Consider the following 26,915-nt stretch of genomic DNA (forward strand, 5'->3'; position numbering starts at 1 on the left):
TCCCCACAGTTGAGCCTCTGCTTAACTGCTGGACCCCTCTCCTGCTGACCCCAGCTCCTTGCTGAGCCACCAGCTTCTTAGGAGCAGCAGTAACAATGTTCCCCCCTATATCCATGAGAAGAAATGTGGTTTGGCATTTGGCCTAGGCACAGGGGTGCAGATTCATGCTGAGGCTGCAGTTTTTTAGGGCCAGGCTGGCTTCTCCTTGTGTTCCCTGGGATGCTGGATTTCGACATGGTTTTTCTTCCAAACCTCTACCCCCTCCTGCGTCTCTCTGGGGTGGGTAATTCCTTTTGTGCTTTCTTTTTTCCTTCCCTTTCCCCTTGGGGCCATCAGCAGGTTTGTTTCCTGATCTCTGTGCAGGGTGTCTGCTTTGAAGACAACTTCTCACCTTCTGGTTACTGAAGGAATGTGAGGAATGAGGCCCCGTGGCCCCAGCCTCCCACCCAGCTCGCCTGTGTTTGTACACGCAGGGAGGAAGAGGAAGGTGCCTGGGGTCCCTGGGAGCAGCCTCTGGCCCTGCAAGTGCTGCCTGGTGGCAGTGAAGGAGGGAGAGGGGGATGGGGTGTGTGTGAGGGGTGGAGATGGACTTTCAGTGCGTATCTGAGCATTTTACCACACTGAAAAATACTTGGTGGTGGTGCCTGCAGCAATATAGTCATATTGTTACATATACTTCCAGATCCTGATCCTCCATGCAGCTTCAGCTTGTTTTGGCATTTAAGTATTCATGGCAATATGTACTTCTAAGGTAGATACATGTGTAAATCGCTCTGGTGAGAGGAATGAACTGCTCAGCTGGCTGAGGGGATCTGGGACAAGCACAAACACAGGCTGGGGAGACTGAATGGACTTCAGTGTGCCCTTGAGCCCCGAACCCTTCATCTGTGCTGGGCTGCACCCCCAGAGCGTGAGCAGCAGCTCAGGGAGGGGATCCTGCCCCTCTGCTGTGCTCTGGGGAGACCCCCCCTGCAGCCCTGATCCAGCTCTGGGGCAGCAGCACAAGAGGGACTTGGAGCTGTTGGAGCGAGGCCAGAGGAGGCCATGGAGATGTTGTGAGGGGGGACAGCAGCTCTGCTCTGGAGCCAGGCTGAGAGAGCTGGGCTGGGGCAGCCTGGACAAGAGAGGGCTCCTGAAGGGGAGACCTGAGAGCAGCTCCAGTGCCTAAAGGGGCTGCAGGAAAGCTGGAGAGGGGCTTGGGACAAGGGCCTGCAGGGACAGGCCAAGGGGAATGGCTTGAACCTGCCCAAGGGGAGACTGAGCTGAGCTCTTAAGCAGAAGCTCTTCCCTGTGAGGGTGCTGAGGCGCTGGCACAGGGTGCCCAGAGAAGCTGTGGCTGCCCCATCCCTGGCAGTGTTCAAGGCCAGGTTGGACACAGGGGCTTGGAGCAAGCTGCTCCAGTGGAAGGGGTCCCTGCCCATGGCAGGGGTTGGAGCTGGCTGAGCTTTAAGGTCCCTTCCAACACAAACCAGGCTGGATTGTATGAATTGCCTGCATAATGAGCCCAAAAACCTTTACTGTCTGCTTAGTCACTGGTTCTGATTTTGCTTAATATAATTAGCATCTGAGCAAATAAAATCCTAATCATTGGTCACACGAGATAGTATTGCTTTACCCTTGCTTCTCTGTGCCACACCTGCAAAGTGGTGTTCCCTGAGCAAATAACTGTGCTGACAAGGGATCCCAGGTAGCCTGATGTTAACGTATCTGCTCTTCATCTTTTGGCAGAGAAGTGCAGCACTGGATTTTTACAACACCACTTCTGCAGTGGGGGGATTCTTGTTCCTTCCAGTCTAGGACCCCTGGGCATGCTGTCTTCTTGGGGGTAGAAACACCCATCGTGGAAATTGCTCTGACACTTCCTTCTCCCTTGATTCCCCTTTCAGAGCACAGTTGGAGAGAATCAATGGCTTCAAAGACACCTGATACAGCTGCTCACCAGTTACTGTGATCTGAACACAGCAGCAAGATGGGCCCAACGCTGCAATTTGCCCAAGGAGATGCTACCTTGCAGAGTAGCTGATGAGCTTCAAAAGCTTCATATCCAAGAGAGGTATATACTCTGCTTCATGCCTTTTCCATATAGACTTCTTATAATACAAGGACTGCATATTTGCTTAAAGTAACCTGCCATAATGCTTCCTTGGAGAGATGATTTTGCAGAATCTTCCTTCATTTACTCAGATCACATCTGAGCCATGTACATGCTGCGTTTGCTTCTCATCAGCCTGAAATGGCTGTGAAGGTACACCTGTGAAGGTACTCACTCTTGAGTACTTAGAAGCTGTATGAGATTGCTATCTGCTGCAGGAGAGTCTTCAGACTTTCTCTGCCAGATCAACAGTGCAAATGAGATGATGTGTGTAGTACCTGAGTATCAGTCTGTTCTACTGAGCTGATTACACATGTGTCGTAGTTTCCTATACTCTCTGATCCCCACTGTACTGTGATCTGTTTTAGTGCTTTTTAGGAGACTTACAACCAAGGAAGTAATTATAAAGTTTCTTAGATTTTTCTAATGCACCTATTTTCTCCCTCCTTTGACAGCTCAGAAGCCATTTTTCATCACAGTCTGTAATTTTTGCTTCATCCAAAGCTTTTAGAAGTAATGGGAATTTTTGACATTTGGGATCAGATCCCAGAAGAGTTGCATTAATTGAATTTGGGATAGTGACAGACTCACTGGCACAAAGCTGCCAAGTGAGCTTAAGAAGCCCTTAGCCCCCGATTAGCCTCTGTCCCCTTTTCTTCCTCTATTGCAACCCCAATAACCCAGTGCCATGGTTCCTCTCCTGCCCTGGGACCCCCATGTTGTGTGCAGCACATCAGCCTGCAGTAGCTGCAGTTCCTCCCCTGATGGGAGCCTTGTCCTGGGGCATGACCTGAAGCAATGGTACAAAGGCAGAGGTAAAAAAAGGGATTGGAAACTCCTTATATTGAGAAGAGTTCTTACACCTCCTTGATTTCAAGTGCACAGACTATGCAAACAGCCCCAGTCAAGGTTCTCTGTGAACCTGCTGGTGTAGGAGGAGCAGAGGGAAAAGATGGAGGGAGGAGGGTGGCCAGGTTCCATGCTGTGCGAAGTTGGAAAGAGACTGCAAATGTCAGAAGGCACATACAAGCCACCTGAAGTTTTGGGAGTGATGTCTGATCTCCACAGCAGGTCAGAGCTGGAGGAGTAGCAGGGCTTTGTAGTTTTGGTTCTGGGTCTTCTGTGCAATGTCTCTTGGAGAAAATGGCCAAGATTTCCGTGGACCACCCAGGCAGTTGCTCAGCTCTGCTGTAGGGAGGAAGAAGGGCCCTATGTGAAAAAAGGTCTCAATGGAAGTGGTTTGCTGAGCCCCAGTAATTCACATTTACACTCCTGTGAGTGGTGGTACATCTCCATCCTTTGGTGACTCTGTTCACGAGGTGTTTTAGCAGGTTATTCAGATAGCCACATTTGGCACCCTTTTTTAAACCTTTTATTTTCTCTGCAGGAAGGCCTGCACATCTGCAGGCTGCTGAAGCCTTGGGGAGCTGCAGAGCTTGCAGATGGTGCTGCATGAGGGTCCTGTTAGGATCTCAGCCAGGACTGCACAGAGATGGAAGCTGGGCTGGCTGAGGGCTGGCTGGTGGTCCATCACCACACAGCTCTGTGCCCACACGTCTTTGTGAGCTGAACTCCTACACTGCTGCAGGCTGCCTTTTGGGTTCAGAGGAATCAGGCAGTCACCTCACTGGCCTGGTACAATCGAGCAGCATTTCATATGCAGAAATTCATCCAGGTAGATTCTGTGCACAGAATAGGACTTATCCCTGGAAGTTCAATGGAAATGCAGAGCTCTGGGCTGCATGGTTGGAAAACAACACCTCTCACAGTCTCACTGTCATTCAAGGAGCAGTGACATGTTTCAGGCTGGGTCCAGGCTTTTGTCAAAACCAGAAGAGAGAAAGCAGTGGTGATTTTGGGGTTCTTTAGGATTCTTCTGTTGTCATACACATCAGACACCATATTCCAGATGTTGTGCTTGATGTGACTTAGAATCATGCAATGGTTTGGATTGGAACAGACCTTAAAGCTCATCCACTTCCAACCCCTGCCATGGCAGGGACACCTTCCACTGGAGCAGCTTGCTCCAAGCCCCTGAGTCCAACCTGGCCTTGAACACTGCCAGGGATGGGGCAGCCACAGCTTCTCTGGGCACCCTGTGCCAGCGCCTCAGCACCCTCCCAGGGAAGAGCTTCTGCCTAAGAGCTCATCTCAGTCTCCCCTTTTTCAGACTTGGCACCATGGCTGAGGTTTCTCTTTTACACTCACTGGTGGAATGTGTTGGGACTTTTTTAGCCTGGATATTGGCATTTCAAGTTCAGAAGCCAGGTGAGATTAGAGGAAAGTTTGTGGGAAATCCTTGACCACTTCCACGAGGTAACTATTTACTACCCTGTGCAAGCTGATAGCCCGTATCTTTAGCATCCTGCAAGCATAGCCCTTGAAACCTGTAATACAAGGGAGTAACCTCCTATGTGGAGCTGAACTTCTCAGTGCATATGGTTGAAATCTGAGCCCGATTTACACTTGACTGTGTGTCCAGGAGCAGCTGATGAAGACACCTTCCATTGCCTGTTTAGGGAGGAATAAAACCAGCATGCAGGTGATGATCAGGGCTCCCTGGGCAGCAAGTTGGACACTTTTAGCCCTATGCTCTTGGTGTGAGAGCAGAGACAGTGTTCCTCTTGCCGTGGCTGTTGCATGAGTTGCATGCGCATGCTCATGCTTATCTCCTACCTCACATGGTCTGGGGCTTTCCCCTGTTCCTGCAGAACATGCAGTTGAATTAGATGATTTGGGCACTTCCTTTACTTTATGTTCTTAGTACAAAACTTTCCTACTGGTGCCATATGCCAGAATTACAAACTCCAGCCAGCAGTTAGCACCTGTCACTGGCTGCCTGCTTAACATCAATATCTCACTCGGGGACAAGGAGACCATTTTAAGATGACCAAGGCTGAGATTGAGTGGGTTACCTCCTCTAATAGTTTCACATCAGGCTTGCTGCCTTCAAAATCACAGCAAATTTCCTTCTCCTGGAAGAGCTGGAAAAACTGCATTTTTCATAACTAAAAATTGTAATTTTTGAGTATAAATTTGCCTGATCTGGATTACACAGAAGGTGGGTGAGACAACAGTGTATTATTATTGTTTAATGCTGATGATTTTGGGAGGGTCTCACAGATGGCCTTGAAGAGTTCGTGTGCTGAGCTTCACGGATCTGATCTTTCCATAACGTAGATTTGCACTGGTTTGTGGTCAAGTCCCATGTAACCTCAGGAAATGTGACACAGATGTAATCACACTCAAAGCATCATCTGCAAAGCCCACTGCTGCAGATGGACACGGCTTTCTTAGAGCACAGGAAACTCTTGTGTGTCTAGGACATGCTTCTGCTTTGCTCTGATGCGCTGCTGCAGCTGCCCTCTTCCTGCCTCCTAAAGCTGCACCAACCACCAGCTGGTAACCACAAGGGTTTTGCATGGGGGTAATCCCTCAAAACACAAAGGGCTGGTTAACAGGAGTGTGTTTTAGCCACAGACTCTGTACATCTAGAAGGATAAAAACCATCATATCATCCCTGTGTCCTGGGAATCCTGTGTTGTGTGCAGGTGGAGTGGAGGCATGCAGACTGGGGTGTGCTCTGCTGCTCACAAGGAGCTGTGCTGCATGGGTACTCATGGATTACTCATCCCATCCTACACCTGCTGTAGTAGCTGTTGTCAAGTCAGCAGAGCCATGGAACCCAGTCAAACAGTCTGCCTGCCTTATCTGTTGAGCTAACAAAGCAGCAGGTTCCCAGAGAGGATGTTCACATTGCAGAGAACAAGGCGGTACCAGCGCATAAATGACATCAGCTCTGCCACTGCTCACACCACGTGTGGCTCCTGATCTCTGCAGGTGAGAATATTGCTGGAGACCTGAGGCTGCACCCCTTCATTAAATACCTTACACAAATATTGACTTCCCCATACACACAAACCCCCAGGAAAGAGTATTTGTACAGTGGAAGCTACTGTGCTACAGAATTAGTCACACAGACCCCTAAACAGAAGGTTAGTAAATAGTTCCTCAACTAATAAACTGTTTCAAATCTTTATGGGAAAGAGACTATCCAGAAATCTGTGACATGTCCAAAATAGCTGGGTATTTGTCAGTAATTTCTTTCCTCTGATTGCATCATCTGACTGAGGCGCCCCAGCAATGTGCTGACCCCCCAGCTCCAGGGCCACTGCAAGAGACTCTGCTGCACTTTGGAAAGAAAATGTGCTGTGTAAGATCCTGCCATAGGAAGTCAGTTGGCTCGTGCCTGCACCTCCCAACATTCTCAGGGGATCCATCACAGACACTGGTTTTCTCTGCAGGGTGCCATCTGAAAGCTAAGTGCAGGGTGCAGCACAGGCTCATTCTGGGGCTGGCTTCCTCTAAATCTAGGTGGGTTTGAAACTGTTTCTGAGCTTTTCTCATTTCATCCCTGTGCAATGCAGGACAAATGTTCTTGTGCAACTTTTGTGGCCATTTCACAGGGAAGGGGTTGGAGGAGATGCTGGATGGTATCAGGGAGATCCGTGAAGCCTTCCCAGGCTGTTGCACTGTGAAATGATGAGGCAGATTCCCTCATTCCTAGCTGGCAGTGACCTTGGTGTGGAGCAGTCTGAGAGTCTTATAGAGGCAGTCTGTGCTGTGGGGAAGTGTGAAGCTCCCGTTTGGACAGAGCACTGGTCAGACCTGACTTTGTTCTGTTACACTGTGGGAGCCAGCAGACTTCCATGTTAACCTCGACGGCAAAAAGCAGTAAATCTAAAATGCATTGGTTTTGGATGTGGAAAGAGCTGCCCAACTTTGTCATCCACGTTGAGTCAATTCTGGGAAGCAGAGCTGAGCACTGAAGACAGGGCTGGGGACTTGGGCTCCAGCAAATGCCTGGGGCTGGGTGCTCTCTGCAGTGGGCACAGTGCATGTGTGTGGTGAGGTCTTGGGTTCAGAGCCATTGTGTGACAGGATCGAGAGAGAGGGTGAAGGAGACTGAGATTACAGAGGAAGTGAGGAAAGAGAGGGTGAGAGAGTTGAGTGCCGTGGGGAAACGGAGGGCTATGGGAGCAAAAAAGGACCTTAAGACTTCTGGTGTTCCTCCAATCCAGGATTTCCTCTCATTACATGGCCTAAAGCTGTTGCATCTGATTCTGTGCAGAGTTGAAGAAGCCACAAAAGCAGATAATTATGAAGAGAGTAAGAAGAAAGACTATTACCAAATTCCCATTCCACGGGCAAATATTCACTTCCTGCAGACATGGGAAGAGATGCTGCAGTGCTGGGAAAAGGTGCTGCGGGTGAGTGTTACTCTGGTATTTACTTTGCAGGGTCAAGGAGCAGAAACTCCACAGCAGGTTGAGACACAGGGTTAGATGTGGGCCACTGGCATGAAATGTCTCCCTCCTCAAGTCAAGAACAGCTGCTTCCCTTAGGCTTGTCCAATTTGGGCAACACATTGGGAATTGTTGTGCCAGGAAAGGTCCCTGTAGGGGTACCTCACAAAGTTATGGAAGTGCTATGGAAGTTACTTGTCTCTGTAGAAGTTTGCACACTAGCAAAGAGCTGCAGTAGTTGGAAAGGAACTCCTCGTGTTCTGGACAAGGATTGTCCAGGCTGCTTTCAAACTGAAATAAGGGACATTTAGGTTGGATATGAGGAAGAAATTCTTTGAGGGTGGTGGGACACTGGCACAGGGTGCCCAGAGAAGCTGTGGCTGCCCCATCCCTGGCAGTGTTCAAGGCCAGGTTGGACACAGGGGCTTGGAGCAAGCTGCTCCAGTGGAAGGTGTCCCTGCCTGTGGTGGAGGATTAGAGCTGGAGGAGCTTTAAGGTCCCTTCCAGCACAAGCAAGTCTGGGATTCTAAGTGTACAGTCCCTAAGTGAGGAAGGCTTTTGTCTGTGTTGCAGCCTGAGCAGGTTGTTGGCATTGACATGGAGTCGAGGCCTTCTTTTGGCATGGTTGGGAAGCCCCGTGTCTCCCTACTGCAGATCGCTCTGAAGGATGAGGTGTTCCTGCTTGACCTGCCTCGGCTCTTCCAGCAAGCTGAGGTGGATGGTGAGAAGGAGAAGCTTCCCCATTTCATCCAAATGCTCTATTCAGATGCATCCATCACTAAACTAGGTAATGTGCTTCTCTTCCCCCCACCTCAGGTCTTAATATCCAGCTTAGTTTGGACAATTTCTAGATCCTCTTGGATTGTCATTCTCTAAATTCACTTATCATGGAACCAGCTTTTGTAACCCTGGGTATTCAAATACTGCCATGCCAGGAAAGCAGGGGATTGATAGAAATGTCTTCCCGTTTCAGGTCAGACCCCAGATTTCTGATGTACTAAAATACCCCCTCAGACTTGGGATAGTCTTAGTTTCACACTTAAACCCCAACTTGCACCTAGCCTCCAGTGGTCTAGGGAAGTCTGCCATCCAGAGCTTTCTGGGTTTGCTGGCCCTGTCCCAAAGCTGCTGTGCTGGACACCAGAGCTTTGCAGTATAGCATACCTGGTTTTAGAGCCTGTTTGGAAGCTTTTGACAGGAGTAATTAAATCTGGAGTTCAAGGGCAAATTCCAAACTGGCTTTCACTGACACAGCAAATTCCAAGTAAGTTGACCTTAAATACCACATTCTTCATCCACCTTTTCTGTCCCAGGCTTTATCTGCAAGATCAAGGAGAGATCTGCAAGATATCTTAGGAACAGGAGAGTCAGGAGCCTCCCTTGCTCCCTGTCTGAGCAGTCTTTTCACCAATTCATACAGATATTGTCAGCATTGTGGCTCTGAGCTACAAAAAGCTTCAGTGCCTCAGCCCCACGATCTGGGTTTTCCTACCTGTGTGATTTGGGTTTTCTTTCCTCCAGGTTATGGGATGTCTGGAGACCTTAGCAACCTTGCAGCCACGTGGTCTGCTTTGAAAGACACAGATAAGAAAGCCCAAGGCGTGGTGGACCTACTCACAGTGGACAAACGAGTAAGGATGAACACATGAAGATATGGAAAACTGTGTCTGCTGCATTTGCTTGTAGATAACTGTCATGAATTCGCAGCATTGTCTTTTTGTATCCTGTATTGGCTGGGAGATTCCTAATGAGAAAACAGACCTTTTCCACTTGTGATGTTGAGGGTAATGTGATTCTGTAAAAAGACAGAATCATTTAGTTTTCAACTAAAAAGTTAGAGCTTGATATAACTGTTCCATAGCCTTTGTAAAAGCTAGGAAAAAGCAGTTGAAATGGAGACATAGCTCCATTCAGGTAGGGGATGGTGGTTGAGCACAAGTGGTAAACAGTAAATTCTTGCAGGAATCCTGGTATCCAAGAGCATGCAGTATTGGAGCAGATGTTTTCGAGTTAATGCTCACAGGAGGGCTGCTGGTGAATTCAGCACAGGGATTCCTGCTCTGGGGTTGCACACAGTTTGTAACAGTCTGTAGCAATACGAAATTCAACCATTTTAATGGGTGAAATGTAGAGTGTGCTGAAGGCTGTGGGTTGGGGTGAATCCAGATCTTTGGGCCTCATAGTTTAACCTGGGAAATGCTGCAGCATCTGAGGTACCTGCCAACAGCCAGTGGCTCAGTTTAATCTGATACATGGCAGCTGCAGAAGGGCAGTTGCCCACTCTGTCCCAGGAACGCTTTTTCTCACTGGAGCTAGGAGAAAGTTGCTGAACTACTGCTGCTATTCTCTTACTGAATTGGTGCCCAACGGCCTCCAGCACTGCTGAGCAGCCTGCAGACCTCTGAGAAGTCCCAGCCACAGCTCCACTCTGCTGTGGTTGCTCTGATGCAGTGCTCTAAAACAGTGCACTTCTTTTCCCTTCTTGGCTATGAAACAGATTTCTTTGCAGCATGTGTTTGTTAAGCAAATAACCAGACGCCGTATATATCTAATGCCATCCCAGCCCTTGTCTGAGACAAGGGATTCAATATGCCAGGCAGGAGATAAAGGCGATAGGGTTGCTGCATGGCCCCACCCACTGGAACAGGAGATGTTGTAGAAGTTGGTTTCTAACCAGGTGGTTTCTATTGTTTTCTTCCCATCAGCTGCAGAAGCGCTCCATTGACTGGAAGAAGGGTGGCCGGGAGGTCGATGTCCTGGCCCTGGAGCAGAGCGATGAGGGCAGAGGAGTCAAGCAGCCAGAGAAAGGACTCAGCCTCTTGGTGCAATATGTGCTGGGGAAACCTCTAGATAAAACAGAGCAACTTTCCAACTGGGAGAAACGGCCTCTCCGGGAGGAGCAGATCCTCTATGCAGGTCTGGTCACTGAGTGTATCAAGGTGCTGCAGATTGTCTGTTACAGGCTGGGCTGTTCTCTGTCACTGGGAAAGTCTTTCAGTAGCAAATGAAGAAAGTGGCTTTGCGATTAGCTCCTGCTCAGAGAAGCCAGTACATGTTACGTTTGTCCTTTGCAGACATGGCTTTGGTAGTTGATGTTTAAACTGTCCAGTGATTCATTATTTCCCTTATAAAAGAATTCCTGTGCTTTGCAGATTTTGTCTGATGAAACATCACCTCAGTGGAAACTCCTCTCAGTAACTGAAAGGAAGAAAGTCCACTTCCTTCTGCCTCATTACACAGCCTTTCTGGGGAACAAGTGCTGTGTTAATTTGTCCCAGTGAAGTGCTTATTAGGGCAGTTAAAAATGGGTAGACATGGTGTCAGAAACTGCAGCACAGCCTTAGTACTGTGGAGGGACCAGTGGAGTTTATTGCTGATTACCCCAGAGCCACAAGTCTGCGTCTCAGTCTTTTCCTGAGGCATCAAAGGACAGTCTACTGGAGTGAACCAGCCCTGTGTTCAATTCAGCTATCCTTGAAGCTGACACAGTTCCCACAAAAGTTAATCACCAGGACTTGTAAAACTGGCTTGGAGACTTAGTTCCCGTTGCAAGGAACAGGAGCCGCATGGCAGCGCGTGTGGGCAGGGGATTGCAAACAACTCGGTTATTACTTTGTCAGATATTGCATCTAAGGGGAAGTTACCTTCCCAGAGCTGGGATGCGGTAATAAACCGTGGGCAAGCTGCTGCTCAGAAACAATGGAGAGGAAAATGGCTTGGCTGAAGCTGTCTGAGGTGGTTGGAACAGGCACACTATGGTTTGTATTGCCTTAGAGCCAGAGACAGCAGAGAACCTGTGGCTTTTTGAGCTCCTCTACCTTCACTCTGTGGTGGTGTTAGGCTGTGATGCTCACTACATCAGTGAAAGAGGGCAGAGGATGACATTAGTAAGTTGGAGCTTCACAGGTGGTTTGTGTTGCATGTACAAAGCTGAGGGCTGCTCCTTGCATCAGGACAGATGCTGAGGTTCATATTCCTGTATCTTCAGCTTCAGATGCTTACTGTTTGCTGGAGATCTACGAGAAACTCTGTAAGGATCCAGAGAGCTTTGGGCTGAACTCAGACCTGACAGAGAATCTGGTGGGAAAGGAGAGCATAAAACCCAAGGCACAGAAACAGCTGAATAAACAAGAGGCACTGTCACCTTCTGGACAGGTTTGTAAACATCTTCAAAGAGCTGCATGTTGCTCAAGACCCCTGCAAATCATATGTTGCCTTGTCTCTCAGTCATGCCATTAGCTATGCATGGCATACCTGTTTGCTGTCTGTTCTCAGGACTATTGCAGCAAAGCTCTTCCTTACCCCTCCCTGCACTGCCAAGATGTGCTTTCTCCTCTGTGTGCCTTGGTTCAGCTCTCCCTGCAATTTCAGGGTCATTGGTCTTCTCAAAAGCTCAGTGCTGGTCTGTGTGGCAGAGTCCAGCTAACCTTGCTGGTAGAAATGTTCCTTCTACATTTCCCCAGTGATTTGGGTTTGAATTCTGTGGCCTAAGTGTTGCATTCCTTACTTTTGTTTTTAACTGAGCTACACTTTGGTTTTCCTTTGGGAATGCCTCCTTTATTGTGCCTGCAAAGTTAAAACCAAACTCCATCAAAAAAGACTTTCTGCTGATGGCTTGTCTCTGACTCCCTGCTCAGCACCATGTACTCCATGCCTGGCTTCCCCTGCAGTGTGTGTTACGGCAGAGTTTAGAACTCCACAGGTCATAACTTGGAGCTGGGTGACTCTGTTTAAATATCTTGGAATGTGAGTGGTCCCTCTCTGTTTGTTGCAGAGTTTTACTTTTAAAATGGTCCCATCTGGTTACCTATGCATCTGTGAAAACATAAGCAGAAAACCAGTGTAGTTTATTACCTGAGAAGACTCACTATGGCTGTGTATCCTTCTGGATAGTCCCAAATGCATATTTAGCTCCTGAAGTCAATGGCACCTTCCACAGTTGGACTGAGAGGCTGTTGATTATAGCCACCTTTTCAGGATCCTCCTTATCAAGTGTGTGTAAATGGACAGTATGCCGTTAGTCTTAGGCAGTATAATACAAAGCTGCCTGGTAGTTTCCTAAGCACTGTTCATGGGAATGTTGTACATTACAACAGATCTGACTGGCTGCTGCAGAGATGGGAAAAGTAAGTACTTCAGGCTTGAATTACCTTGTGAACTCACAGGTCGTCACTGTTCTGTACAGTCAGATTCCCTAAGTGAGAGGTAACTGGTAAAACCTGGACTGGGACTCAAACAGGCAGAGTCCTGACTCTGCATCCTGCCCAGCTCCAAGCTCTCTTTCCCAGTGTTCCCTGCTCCACTATCTGAAGTGTGGCTAATGACACTTTTCTCCTTTATAAGCTTTTTGCTCTCTGCTGGCATGAAACGTGAGAAAAAAAAAGCTACCTGGGACATTGCTGGTCATTGAGTAAACACACACTGAGAGCCAGCTGCTGCTCCCTCCCATCTGCTATAACACAAGCAGCAGCACAGGGTTAGTGTCTTCCAGCTACTTCAGCATGGAATGGTCAGCTCGATCCCTTGTCACAGCACTCTGATGTTTCAGCTGCATCCACCAAGGTCCTTGCAGAAGTCTACCCAGTGCTGCAGAGCTTTGGATGTACCAGCTTCTGGAAGGTGCAGCAGCACACTGGTAGAGCTGCAGAGCCCATCTGCAATGCTGCAGGAGCTTTCTGTTTTGAAAGACAGGATAGCCCTGCATAGATGGTGGCTGTGCCCTTCAGTCATTGCAGCTGATTCAAGTTCCTGGAGGCAAAAGCTGAACATTGGAGGTTTCTTAATGACTTCCCTTCTCCATGAATTTAGCTATTGTACTTCTGGGAGCCTCCCATTGGCATCTCCAACTGCAGGAACTCTCCCAGCAGCAGCCATTGGAAATAAAATAAACAGAATTCAGGCACTGCCTGTTTTTAGTCTTCCGAAGATAACAAAGCTGATGTGGTTGCTTTGTGTACCTGTTTGCCTGCCAGATCCCCTCCCCAGATTGTAACTTTGGCACATGTACATTATTTGCAGTCTAATTCTGTAGGGGAATAGGAGTCTTGAAGATGTGTTTCTGTGCCTTGATGAAAATGAATGGCAGTGTAGGGCATAGAAGGCCAGGTTGGGATTTCTCAACTGGAAGGCTGCAGATCCTTGGGCTGTGTGGCCAGTGAGTAAGGAGCTATTTCAGAATGAGCCTCACCATGTGCTGCCTCCTGCCCAAGTGGTAGGTGAGGGGTGTAGAAGGGACGTGAAGGAGGAATGGGGGATGTAGATAGAGCATGGGGGGAAATTGTAATACAGGTGGAAGGGGACAGTTGAATTTGCCATGGCAGGTGACTGTAGGGAAGCAGCACACAAATGTATGGAAGGCAGCCTTCTGTTGTGCTCCTTACAGATCTCTTGCCTTTCTGTAGCAATGCCAAGGATCCAGAACGGATGTCCTACGTCACCTTGCTCCCATCTCTCCAAAGGAGTTCAGTGTGGTCTGTGATAACATGCTGCAAGGCCTCGGGCGCTATCTTCGCTGCCTTGGCGTGGATGTCCAGATGCTGGAGAATGGCGATGACCATAGGAAGGCTGCTGAGGTTAGTCATGTGCATGGGTATGTTTATAACTCCCACATGCACTCCCCAGGGAAGGCCTGCTGCTCACTGTGTAACTGCACTAGTTACTCACCCATGCCCAACAGGCAGAGGGTTGGCAGGAGGTGCCCAGCATATTCCTCCTGTGCCATGCTGAGACCAGGTCTTCTGGCTCAGTCCAAGAAGCTGTGCCGCATGGCAGCTAGTGTTATCTAGTCCCTGCAGCAGTCTGGGGCCTTGGTTCTCCATTTCCAGGAGAGAGGAAGTGAGCAGAGAGTGCTGTGATCTCAGACCTTACTTCTTTCTGTTTCTCTGGCAGTTTGTGGCTGCCCCATCCCTGGCAGTGTTCAAGGCCAGGTTGGACACAGGGGCTTGGAGCAAGCTGCTCCAGTGGAAGGTGTCCCTGCCCATGGCAGGGATTGGAACTGGATGAGCTTTGGGGTCCCGTCCAACCCAAACCAGTCTCTGACTCTATGGAATTGCTGTATAACCTCCTAGCTGGCTACCACCTTGTGAGATGATTCAAAGCTGGTCAGCCACAACTTGCAATGAAATATCTGGGGAAGCGAGAAGTCTCTAACATATATGGGGACAATGAACATTGATCTGGACTCCCATAGCAGCTTTGACCCCCTGCCTTTTGGAGGACAGGCACATGTTGCTTCATTGCAGATGTATTTCTACTGTGCCAGAACTGGAGATGTCCAGCCCACACAATGTGTTGCTGTCAAATGTGCACAGATCACCTGTGCACCCTGGTGCACAGGATGTTTCCTCTTCAGATGTCTGCTTGGCCTGGATCCTGGGCAGGCTCTGACTTCTGCAGAAATAATTAATACCTCATCTCTGCCAGACTTGCACAAGGCATTTAAACAAACTCATTCCCAGTGCCTGCCCCCAGAGCCCCAGCTCCGCTTCTCATCCTGATACCTTATCATGCCACGGACAGGATGTTTTGCATTGCTTTCTCTATGGTGACCGGACAAACATCCTTTCACTATCAAAAGCCTTTGGAGTGTTACTGTATTGCAGAGCCTTTGATCTGTGCTTGGACAATTAAAGATAAAAGTAGACCCCTCCCACCCTGCTTTATATCTGTCTCATTCTGATTTGAAAGAAGTCGTATGTTGACCGCGGTGTGCCCGAAGACATGTAAAAGTTATTGCAAAGGCCAGGAGAAAGGTTTGGATCTTCATCACTGAATACAAGAGAGATGGTTTGTGTGTTGTCCCACCAGTCTCAAACTAGTGTCACCAGGAACACGTAATTGTGTACAGAGTTTGTGTTTGTTCTCCATTAAAGTCATTTCACTCAAATGGTTTGTCAGTCATGTTACACATCTCCATGTGCCAAGAACTCTAGAATTGCCTGGCATTTGCTTCTTATTGTTCTCATTCCTGTTGCTTCTTAAAGTGACTTCAAGTGTTGGTAGGCAGTTGGGTCTTGTCCTGCACCAAACTTAAAAGCCTGAATGATGTGCAGATTGTGCTATGGGTTTGTTTGGTGTTTTCTTATAGACCCTTTGGGAGGGCTTACGATAGTGGCCCACGCTGGCCCAGGCCTGGCTCCCTACTGTGGGGCATAAAGGGAGGCCTCTCTTGAATCCTGCACTCTGTGCATCCTGCTGGCCTCACCAAGGGCTTCAGACTCCATCCCAAAGTAAAGAATGACTCCATCTGGTAAAGAATGTGGAGATTTGATGTCCTTTGTAGCATCCTTCAGTGTGTAGGTGCCATCACTGAGATAAGCCACCCTTTGCATTTGCACTTACTCATACAAACAACTTGTTATTTCCAATTAATAATTCTTTCTTACAAGGGCCTGTAGGGACAGGCCAAGGGGAATGGCTTTAACCTGCCAGAGGGGAGACTGAGATGAGCTCTTAGGCAGAAGCTGTTCCCTGTGAGGGTGCTGAGGCGCTGGCACAGTGCTCTGCCCTTCTGTTTCCAGCCACATCTTCCAGCTTATCTTCAGCACACTCTTCTTTGTAGTGATTCTTAAACCTATCTTTTGGGCTCTTCTAGATGGGTCATTGGAAGGAGGTAGGAAAATTTCAGTGGGTGGTTTCTTTTCTCTGCAGGTTTGCAGAATCAGAGCAGAGGGATGCTTCTCATGCTGACCTCAGAGGATCATCCACCAGCCTGAGGTGACTTCAATAGATCTTGCAATGTTGTACTTTAGGACTAGGGCAGAAGCTTCTAAGAAAATTTTGGTAGTCTTTTTGGGCACTTGTTTCTAAGAGATTTGGTGGGATCTCAAAGCCCCTTCAGTTGAGTTGTGGGTTGATTTATTTTTTTAATGGACTGTGCTCTTGGTCTTCAAAATCGTCTTCATGCCTAAGAATTATTTGCACAGTAAGGCAAACCTGGTGTCTTTTGAAGTGTGATAATAACCAAAAGGCTGGTAGAACTGGCTTCCTGCAGTTGCTGTGGTGTAGAAGGTTCCCTTGCAAGATTATACCAATGCTCCCAAAGCTCCAGGTGACCCACAGGTTGGAGAGGAGAGCCAGGCTTGGATGGTTCTCCAGAGCAATGGGCAGCTGGATCTAATTTGCCTTGAACTGGTTTGGAGCCATAAGAAACAAAGGGGACTTCTAATACTGCAGTGAACAAAGCTTCATGTAATGGATCTCTGATCTTGTCTCAGCTTTGAATGTATTTTTCCATGTTTTTGGTGTAAACACCATTCTTCAGGTTTGCCAGTCCTTTTACCTCCCTCCCAGCTGTGAATTCACAGAGGACACATGAAGAACTCTTCTGCCTTTAAGATCAAGACTTTGCTTTTGATGTTTGGTCAGCAAGAGAATATCCTTCACTGGAGACCTTGATACAAATGGAATTTACATTAAGAAACAAAACTGGGTTGATGGTTTGATGTGCTTAAGGACATATCAGGAAATCATGCAATAACTTTGTACAATTGATGGGTTTTGGGAATGCTGAAAAGAAGTCTGGGGTACCAGTAGTACAGCAAGTGCACTGCAGGGCTGTTTGGAGTGTGTTTAGTTATTAAGCTCTTGGTTTACTCTCTATTTTTAAAGAGCTTGAGCTAACAGGTTGATGCTCCAGGGTTGGATTGAGGTTTGTGGTCCACTTCTCTGGTTGATCCTCAGCTGGGAAATTTTCCAGCACACATCCTGGAGCAGATACTCCCTTTCTGTGTAAACTGGGACCTTGCTGGCCTGGGCTCAGGGTCACTGCACCACCTCTGCCACTGCAAGTGGGGACACAGCTCTTTCTGCACTGCTGCCCTGCAAAGGAAGCAGTTTGCCTCTTCGAGGACATGTGTCATTGCCCAACAGGAGTTGTACATGGGCTTGGCAAACTTCAAATTACCTACAGCCTTGGGCTGCTGTTTCATGAAGCCTTCACTGACCTTCGGTCAGGATCCTTCAGGTTATCACAAATCATTCTGCTGCTGGTGCTGGTTTTGAAACATTGGGTCCCTCTCTGCCCTCTCTCATGAGTCGTTGTCCTTCCAGGTCTCTCTCATAATAATTCATTGGAGTTCATTCATCTCCACAAGATGAAAGTTGGCTGAACAGCCAGGCATGTTAAGGGCTAAGTAATAATACCAAGCTATTAAGGAGTGAGTGCTTTCTATCCAGAAGGTCTAAGCCTTTTCCAGAGGAAGTTGATATTATCTTTGTAATAGATTGTGAAACTGAGGCCAATGCCCTCTCTGCAGCACTTGGCATGGAGCACAAGGCCCTGACACCCATCCCAACACACTCCTTAGGGTGTTCTTGGCCTTTTACTTGCGTCTCGGAGCACAGATCTCCTGGCTGGGCCCAGCACTGGCTCCCACTACTTCTGTCAGAAAAAAAGAAGGAATTGTGCCCTTTTCTTCCGCACGTATCCTCCGTGGTTTCAGTCAGATGTGTGCTATCACATGGCCGCTCTGGCTCTGCAGGCTTCTCCCAGTCGTTGTTCCAGAGGCGGAAAAACACGCTGGAAGAGTTATTGCTTTTCTCCTTTTTATTTGATGTTCTTTGCCTGTCTCTGCAGAGCCATTTAGATAAGGGGATTTATCAAGCTTGAACTAATTAACCCTGGATGCAGGAAGTCAGAATGGAGTGTTCCAGCTGTGAAATCCTCCAATGTACCCTGAAGCACACATGGGTCTGGAGGAATTTCACATCTCTTTTCTCTTGTCAGCAAGTCACTGTGCTGAACTTTTGCTGGTGCCTTACTGGACTTAATGTGTCATGAGGGTGGTTTGTTGGCAGGGTGTTCAGTAACCCAGACTGTGTGTAGGAGGATTCATGCCACACAGGGTGTCTCTGCTGCCACTTCAGGGTTCCTGTGCTTGGAGGCTTTTTCCTTTATGGAGGGTGAGGGTTCATTTTGAGAGAAATCCAGTAATTTTGCCTGTAGGAAGATGCTTTAGAAGTTGTTGCCAATCACTTTCTCAGTGCAGAACTGGCAGCCAAAGAGTGACTTCACCAAAAAGGGAGGGAAGCAGCTGCCTGAAAGGTCAAGACAGGAAACAAGTTGTAGAATCAACCAGGTTGGAAAAGACCAACCATTCCCCCAGGACTGCCTGGCACAGGGAGTTTGTGCTTGGAGCCTTCTCCCCTTGTTTCATGTTGCCATAGACCCAGTGGCTCCCTGTGACCCAGTTTAAGAACCTTGATTTGTTTTCCCAGTGTTCTCTGGCTGTGCTGGTGGTGTCAGACTGTCTGGGAAATGGAGCAGGACTCTGCTCCCAGATGTGTCCTCCTGCCAGGGTTAAAGAATGATCCAGAGAGAGCATCTGAAACTCTGATCCACAAGAGAGACCTCCGTGACACACATCTGGAAACAGTGAAACATCTGAGGGCTTCCAACAGAATCCAATCCAGAGAAGAGAAATAACCTCGTGCCTACCTTGAAGTGCCAATCTCATGTCAGCACGAGCAGAGCTGAAGTATTGGTTCACATGGGAATCCTTCTATCACTATGGCCATGAAACTATTTCCCTTCTGGAGGAGGGGGTGAAGGGTGGGAGGGGGGATGTCGTTCCATAATACGAAGATCAGTCACACTTTCAACCTTGTGAAGAATTGCACTTCCAGATTTAGTATCTGCTTTTGGCACCGAACCGTTTGAAAGTGTCTCTTACTCCACTGTGAAGGTCAGAAGTGCGGATGATGAGTCCCCTGATAATCCAGAACAGACTTTTCCCTTGAAGGCCAAGACCTCTAAAAAAAGGGCAGGATTGCAAGTCAGGAGGTGAGAAACTGATGGAGATGTTCCTAGCAGCCTGAAAAGGGTGCCTCATTTCTGTGTGTCTGCATGGGCTGCTGGGAGAATAACCCCGTCTTATCTTTAAGGAGTAGAGTGAGCATCTCTCTCTTAATGTCTGAGAAGTTTGTAGGCACATTTAATGGTACTTCTTATTTTTTTCTGGAATAACCTGGGTTTAGGTTATTTTTATCTTTCTCTCCTGTGCATTGCTGTGTGAGCAGAACTGTTTTTTTGTTTATGAACCAGACTGGGGAAATAGACATAGTCTGGGTTAAGAGGCGAAAAAAGGGATAGAAAAGATTTTGATAGGATTATTTCAGGGTGGATAAGTTCCCTGGGCCATCTGCAGTGCAGATGCACAAGTAGCTTGTTCCAGCACAAGGCAGGTATTGGCAGGGAGGAGACATGTAGTGAGTGAGTGATACCTTGAGCTCCTATTGCTGTTAAGAGCATGTTGTTGAACCAGACCCAGATACTCTTGGCCTGGTGTTGTGCATCAAGAATGACTCGGAATCGCCAGTTCATGTTCTTCTGCTTCGAAGGGAAAGCTTGAATCCAGTGGAACTTCAGCCCACATTCATTATTTTTTTATTACTGTTTTTTCCAGATTGCCCGACAGGAAGGAAGAGTCATTTTAACCTCTGGACTCCCATATCAGACTGTAAGTGTTTCAAGCTTCTGGCATTTTTCTGGCATTGTATCATTGCGTGGTCTGAGGTGTGCAGTGTAGAGAAGAGGAAAAGTCAGATGTGAGTGTGACAGCTGGTTTGGCTTTTTCATGTTTTCTGTACTAAAAACCACATTAAGGGTCTTGAGAGGTTTGATGTTCCAAATGACCAAAGCTTGGGGGAAAATACTCTTATACTCAGTCTTGCCTTAGTGGGGAGGATGGTTGTCCTCCACTGGGGCACGGGTGGAAATAATGCCAAGCAATTCAGAACAAAGTGTGTCTGTTTGGCCTCACTGGCAGGTGAAAGGCAGCTCAATTCCCATGCTTTTATCACAAAGATTCTTGTTTACTGACTGGCTCCACACTGACATAGTTTCAGCACTTAAAGACATTTCTTCAGGCTTGGAAGGGAGGGAATGGAAGCACCAGGCATGGATCCGGATGGAAGCTGGAGGGGTTTTGTGTTCCTGTAAATACACAAAAAGCCCCAAAGTAAAACCCACCCCTTCCCTTAGCACCAGATATTCAGAGCCCTTCATGAGGCACAGTTCAGACCAGAGTGCTGGTGGAAATATGTGGAACCCGTCAAGTCAGTGGTTGCAATGTGATGGTGCCTGCTGCAGCTCCTTTATTCTTTGTTGCTGCCCAGAAATTCATTTGGAAGCGTGCATCTCTTCTGGATTACACATGAGCTGTATCCCAACTACTCAAGTAGCTTGTTGGAGTGCTTGCAGACTATAGGTTGCTAATTTCTTACATAATACCTGGGCATCAACCACCCCCCCCCCCCATGGTGAGACACTGTGAGTCAAGCACAGCCGTGCTATGCTACAGGTTCCTTAGCCAGACTGTGGTTCCTTGAGCCTACAGTTGATGTAATAGGTAATTCAGCACCCAGCATAATCTTACTTGGCAAAGCCTTAACTTCAAAGTACTGTGTACGGATTGCAGAAAGAAAATAACTGCTTCCCAGGGTACGATGCTTTCCTGGGGAATGTCTGCTTCCCTTTGTTCCTTGCCTTTGTGTGCCCTATGCAAGGACTGAATGGCTCTGTGGCCTCCTTTACTTGCATGTAGCTGATGCCACCTTGCTGAGAGTGCTCATTCTGTTCGTAAAGATGTGTCTGGAACTTCCCCATGCTTGTTCCCAAACACAAACTTCTTTGCTAAATGTGAAGCAAACATTGAGAAATTGTGCACATCAGTGACTGCAACTTCATCATCCATCAGTGAACTCCTGGTGAAATGGTATATAAACTACAGGGGTTGAAGTGGTAAAGCTGCCACTGGACGTCATCTCCCTCAGACCAGTCCAGAGGAGGCCATGGAGATGCTGCGAGGGCTGGAGCAGCTCTGCTGTGGAGCCAGGCTGAGAGAGCTGGGCTGGAGCAGCCTGGACAAGAGAAGGCTCCTGAAGGGAAGACCTGAGAGCAGCTCCAGTGCCTAAAGGGGCTGCAGGAAAGCTGGAGAGGGGCTTGGGACAAGGGCCTGTAGGGACAGGCCAAGGGGAATGGCTTGAACCTGTGCGAGGGGAGACTGAGCTGAGCTCTTAGGCAGAAGCTCTTCCCTGTGAGGGTGCTGTGGCGCTGGCACAGGGTGCCCAGAGAAGCTGTGGCTGCCCCATCCCTGGCAGTGCTCAAGGCCAGGTTGGACACAGGGGCTTGGAGCAGCTGCTCCAGTGGAAGGTGTCCCTGCTTGTGGCAGGGGTTGGAGCTGGCTGAGCTTTAAGGTCCCTTCCAGCCCAAACCATTCCATGATTCTACGATTATGCTTTTGCACACTGTGTGTGAGCTGGCCAGGTTCCATGTGAAAGCTGTGATTGAATTCAGTTTCCTCTTGCTACCCCTGTCAGCACCACACCACCACATCATAACTTGAAGGGGACTTGGGCAATAATGTTTCATATATATATATAAAATCCAGCAGTGCTCTGGTAGTCTCAGAGCTATTGCAGCAGTGGCTTAGTGTTATATTGCCAGTTGTGCTTGTTAGATCAACATTTAGACTGTAAACACATCCTAACTTTAATTATTTGTAATTAAAACCAAACCAATTGTCTTATAACCCCCCCCACCACCACCACCCAGATGCCGATGTCTGGAGTGCATCATTTATTGTCTTTTTTGGTTTTGCCTTCTCTCTTGAAGCTGCAGTCCCAGGTAGCAGAAGGAAGGTGTTTCTCAGTGAACAGCTCAGAAAAGCCAAAAGAACAGGCCCTGCAGGTGCTGAAGTACTTCAATGTTCAAGTATCCCTCTCGGATATCTTCAGCCGCTGCCAGGTAGGACAAGGCTTGTTTGAGTTAAAGTTCATGCTTATTCCATTCTTCAGCTTTCCGAGTCTTGCACTCAGTGTCTTCTACTTGGTTCCCAAGATTTCTCCTTGAACTTTGGCAACATCTTGCATTGCTGTGAGGAGTTCTGGGTGTTCTTGTGCCCCTCGGGAGTGGGGATGGCTATGTCAGGAGAACAGAGGCACTCTGCTATGAACTTCGCTGCTTTTCTGATTTTTGGTACTTGGCATGTGTTTTGGCAAAGTATCGTGGTTATAGTCTCTTTGTTGCTGTGTTCCCTGTCTAGGACACATGCTGTTTTAATTATAAAGCATGTTTAATTATGGCCCTGTGATTCTGATAACACTTAATTACTTTAATAGGAGGATTTGGTTTTAGGACTGTAATTCTTTTGCAGAAGCTGCTAGGTTCATTCATGTCCGTGCTGGTCGATGGCTCCAAATTGTGTTTGGCAGTGGGTGTCTCTGCATTGTTGTTAAGGAGAAATTTTAATTGGGTTAGCTCAAATCTCCATCTCTTCCAATTTCACTCCTGTATTTGGTACAGTAACACACGGAAACTTATCCCTTCCAAAACTGTAACAGGGACCGACTTGCAGCTTCAACATCTCTCATCAGTGTTTAAAGAGAGAAAAAGAAGAAACTGCAAATCTGGCTGTAAAAGGAGCTTTCTCTTAGGAATAAACAAGCGAGCTGAGCACTTGAGTGAAGCCTGGCCCAGTGCCTTGTGGTCGAGCTCTCGGGGTCTCCTGGCCTGGTGGAGCTGCACAAGTGGTGTAGGAATAGCAACGACTCCTGAGCAGACACTCCACAGAGCATTTTCTAGACCTCTGCTCATATCTGGTGTCAGTCTTTGAAACTCCATCTGTAATTTATAGAGAGCATGAGAGTTGTCCAGCTGTGTGGGTTGTCTGTAAGAGGAGGATGGTGTAGCACCTTGCAGATTGGATCGGTGTATAACGGGTTGGTCTTACTTCAGGATAAATATATATATTCAGAGATAAGATACTCTCTTCAGTCTCATAGCTTTATTGTGCCAAGAACAGATTGCAGTTGTTAGAAAATGGCATGATGACTTCCTTGCTATTTTAAAGAAACCTTTAAAAAACCCCTGTGGATTCTCCGGTTCCCTGAGATCCTATAATAGCAGTGTCCTTCCTGGTGGGTGCTGAAATACCACAGGAATCAGCACACAGAAAAACATGCTGCAGAAAACTCTGTGATACCTGTAAGAAATGCAGATACAACACATGATAGAAAAGTGACCTCTTTCCTATGATCTGGAGTCTGGAACTGTTTAACTGTATGGCTTTTTAGTCCATGCTGTCTTATTTTACAATATAAATAGGGGTTGTCAGTCTGGCTAGGAATATATATGAAGTGTTCTCTTACTTCCAGGAGAAATGCCTTCCCTGTAAATTGTGGTGGTGGAACAGCTGCATGTTTTATACCATTAGCCACAGGAAAATACTATTATTTGTCAAACAGCTCTGGGTTCTGAATCCTGTATTTACCTGCATTTGAGCGGAGCATTTTGAGCTGGTTTTGTCCAGATGTCCCCTACAGACTGTATGAGTTTCACATTGCTGTTGCTCTCAAGGACAGTCCGAGCTCTCAGAGCTGTGTGTGTCCAGCAGACACTGGCCAGTTGCCATAGGGTGCCCAGTGCTGCAGCTCCCAGTGTGTCTGTAGGGAGCGGTGGGCAGCAGGGTGGGAAGGGTCCCAGTGCAAAACTGCAGAAGATTGACTGCCCACATCAAAACTGTCCAATTCCTGCTTTCAAGAGGGTGCTCTAGGGCCACTGTGGCCATCAGAGGCCTCAGCACTTCTTTTGTAAGTTCTTCCTGAAACATTCTCTGCAAACCTGACTGGGAGCCGCTCCAGCCCCGCATTATCCTCATGGCCTCCTCTGGACTTGCTCCAGTAGCTCCATGTCTTCTGATGCTGAGGACACACGCTCGGCAGAAGGAGGCCGGGTGACAGTGATCTGTAACCTGGGCCATTCCCTCCTTCCTTACCCCTGTGGAGCTTGGCCGGTGTCTGACCCTGGGGCCCAGCCGCCAGGGACAGCCCCATGGTGCTCGCCAGGCGCTGGGATGGGTTATCGGCACAATCTTCCCTTGTAGATAAGGGTTTTCTGTGTGTCACAGGAAGCAATGTGGCATCCTGCCTGACTCTCTCTGTCTCGTGGAGCAAGGGCTTGTTTTGTCTCTTGAGCTTCTACTCTGTAAATGATTTGAGTGAATATGTCAGCAAATATTGTTGCTGTAACAATTAATGCGTGTAGTGCAGAGCACATGGTAAAACTAGGTCCCAATACAATGTTGTACCCAAGATTGCTGTTAAATGTTTCCTCTGTCAGGTTCCTCAGCAGGGATGGACAGTCTCTCAATTGCTGATATAAACAATGGCCTTGCTTTGTAACCCTGCCAAAATACAGCCTTTTTCTGTTAAAACAATGGCAAATACCAGTTACATCTGTCTGACTTAGAGCATCAAGTGCACAGAGAGCTTCACCCAGGGCTTCTCAGCATTTCTGCTCTCAGAAATAGGATTTGACGTGGTTGCTTGGTTAAAGGCCCCAGCAGTGGAGGCTGCTGCTGGCTGTGGCCTGCCAAGCATGATGTTCTCTTTGCATGTGTCTCTCAAGTGCTGCATTTAAGACTGGTGGCCATGGAGAAGTTACTGGTGCACAGGAGCTTTAGCCAGGCCTGGTATTGCCTTCAGTGAGGAACACGTTAGAGGGGCTGAGTGAAAATAAGGTGAATTCTGTCTTTTGGTGACATGCAAAAGACCCCCCACCAAGAAGTCCTATATTTCATATCCTTAAAATATTTGAAATGAACCCATTGCCTCTATTTGAAATGCAAATGTCTTTTCTCTGTCTCCTCTGCGTGCATTTGAATGTCTAGTATACAGCTTTTCTTCTTTTCAGATATCCAAAAGTAGCTCCTTCAGAAAGAGGTGATGTGTAATATGTACTGGAGGGTGTCCTTACATGATAAATTCAGCCCTTTGGTACTTTACACTAGTCAGGAAGAGCTTTGTGGAGGTGTCAGGAGCTGCTGTAGGCAGCCCTAGGGCAGCCAGCAAAGTGGCTGGAGTGGAAGATCAGTGATCCTTAAGCTGTTGGAAACTTGGAGGAAGTTCTGATGTGGAACTTGTATTTGAGAAAGAAAAAACCCAAACCTGCTAAAGGTGACCTACAGTATGGTGAGAGTTATGGACACAGATATCTCATGTCGGGGTTCTTTTGTAGACGGTTTGAAACTTAGGCTCCTCTCACAGGTCTGTTCATCTGAGCAGGAGCTTCTCTCCCAGCACAACTGGTGCTGCTGCCACCCTTGCTCAGATGTGGTGTCTGAGAGTGGGGCATGTTTGGTACCTGTCTAAGGCCTAGTAGTGCAGGAGGAAAACAGGAGCTCCAGTCCAGTCTTGTAAGGAAACTCAAAAATAGGAAGGCCATGGAGATGCTGCGGGGGCTAGAGCAGCTCTGCTGTGGAGCCAGGCTGAGAGAGCTGGGCTGGGGCAGCCTGGACAAGAGAAGGCTCCTGAAGGGAAGACCTGAGAGCAGCTCCAGTGCCTAAAGGGGTTGCAGGAAAGCTGGAGAGGGGCTTGGGACAAGGGCCTGTAGGGACAGGCCAAGGGGAATGGCTTGAACCTGCCGGAACAGGGGAGACTGAGCTGAGCTCTTCCCTGTGAGGCTGCTGAGGCACTGGCACAGGGTGCCCAGAGAAGCTGTGGCTGCGCCATCCGTGGCAGTGTTCAAGGCCAGGTTGGACACAGGGGCTTGGAGCAAGCTGCTCTAGGGGAAGAGGTCCCTGCCCATGGCAGGGGTTGGAGCTGGAGGAGCTTTAAGGTCCCTTCAGCCCAACCCAGTCTGGAATTCTATGCTGATTCTGTTTTGGCAGATATTACCTGGGTGACTGGCTTGGCTTTTTCTGCCTCGCTTTTCCATGCAAGCACGATCCATCTGAAGCCCATGTGGCAGCACCACTGACCTGCTGGAGTGAGCAATGCCTCTCTAGACTGCTTTTTCTCGCCCAGCCCAAGGTACCCAGGACATTTTCCTTCCTTTGGCTCAGTCTGCTGTCTGGCCCAGCCAACTGCTTGTCACTGGGAAAACACTGAAGTCAAAGAAGATAAGTTCAGTCAAGGGGCTGGCAAGGCTCGACTGTGAGAAATGCTGCTCTGAGCGGCACAGGCAGGGTGAAGTTAGGCTTTGAATACTGATAACCTGAGGAGATAAACAGTGCAAGTTGTTAGCTTTAAATCTGTGTATCACAAGTGCTTGTCTTGATGGTTTGTTTGAAGGGAAAACTGTGTGTTCAGTGTTGTACAGGATGGCTGAGAAATTGCCCCTCTTACAGAAGAACCTTGTCATTAAAGGTTGAGAGCTCTACTGTAAAATCCTTGCTGGTCTGGGGCTCTGCAGGCAGCTTTGGAGCCTGCCTGCCTTCCAAAAAGCTGGCTTGTGCTTTACTTGAAAGCATAACTGCTGCTCAGCTCAGTTTTGAGCCCAAAGCTTTGCTCTTGTAGCAGGGAGGCAGCAGGCTGGGAGACCTGGATCCTGCGGTGGGGCCGTGCCACCTTCTTGCCTCCCTTGGGCCTCTCCTTCCTTTCCCACCCTCTGTTTGACTTGGCCCTTTAACCTTTCAGCTGTCCGGGGCAGGGACCCTGTTTGAACAATACCTAATGCAATGGGAGGCTGATCCCAGGTGAGGTTTCAAGGCTTTCCTGCAAGGAAGAATGATTGCAGT

The 26,915-nt window shown here is 48.1% G+C and overlaps 1 protein-coding gene across 7 annotated transcripts in view; it reads left to right on the forward strand.

The window, feature by feature from the left end:
• The window catches only part of EXD3 (exonuclease 3'-5' domain containing 3), a 286,325-nt gene that overhangs the window by 137,433 nt on the left and 121,977 nt on the right, over positions 1-26,915 (forward strand). For all 7 annotated transcript variants that reach the window (XM_031042579.2, XM_031042586.2, XM_031042591.2 and 4 more), the window contains 9 exons: positions 1,887-2,053; positions 7,224-7,362; positions 7,972-8,185; positions 8,920-9,029; positions 10,104-10,314; positions 11,387-11,553; positions 13,800-13,970; positions 19,803-19,856; positions 22,013-22,144. In XM_031042579.2, coding sequence (XP_030898439.2) covers positions 1,887-2,053; positions 7,224-7,362; positions 7,972-8,185; positions 8,920-9,029; positions 10,104-10,314; positions 11,387-11,553; positions 13,800-13,970; positions 19,803-19,856; positions 22,013-22,144 — 1,365 coding nt within the window. The remainder of the gene's footprint in view (positions 1-1,886; positions 2,054-7,223; positions 7,363-7,971; positions 8,186-8,919; positions 9,030-10,103; positions 10,315-11,386; positions 11,554-13,799; positions 13,971-19,802; positions 19,857-22,012; positions 22,145-26,915) is intronic.

The sequence above is a fragment of the Melopsittacus undulatus genome, chromosome 11, assembly GCF_012275295.1.
Source record: "Melopsittacus undulatus isolate bMelUnd1 chromosome 11, bMelUnd1.mat.Z, whole genome shotgun sequence".
In the NCBI taxonomy this organism is placed as follows: domain Eukaryota; kingdom Metazoa; phylum Chordata; class Aves; order Psittaciformes; family Psittaculidae; genus Melopsittacus; species Melopsittacus undulatus.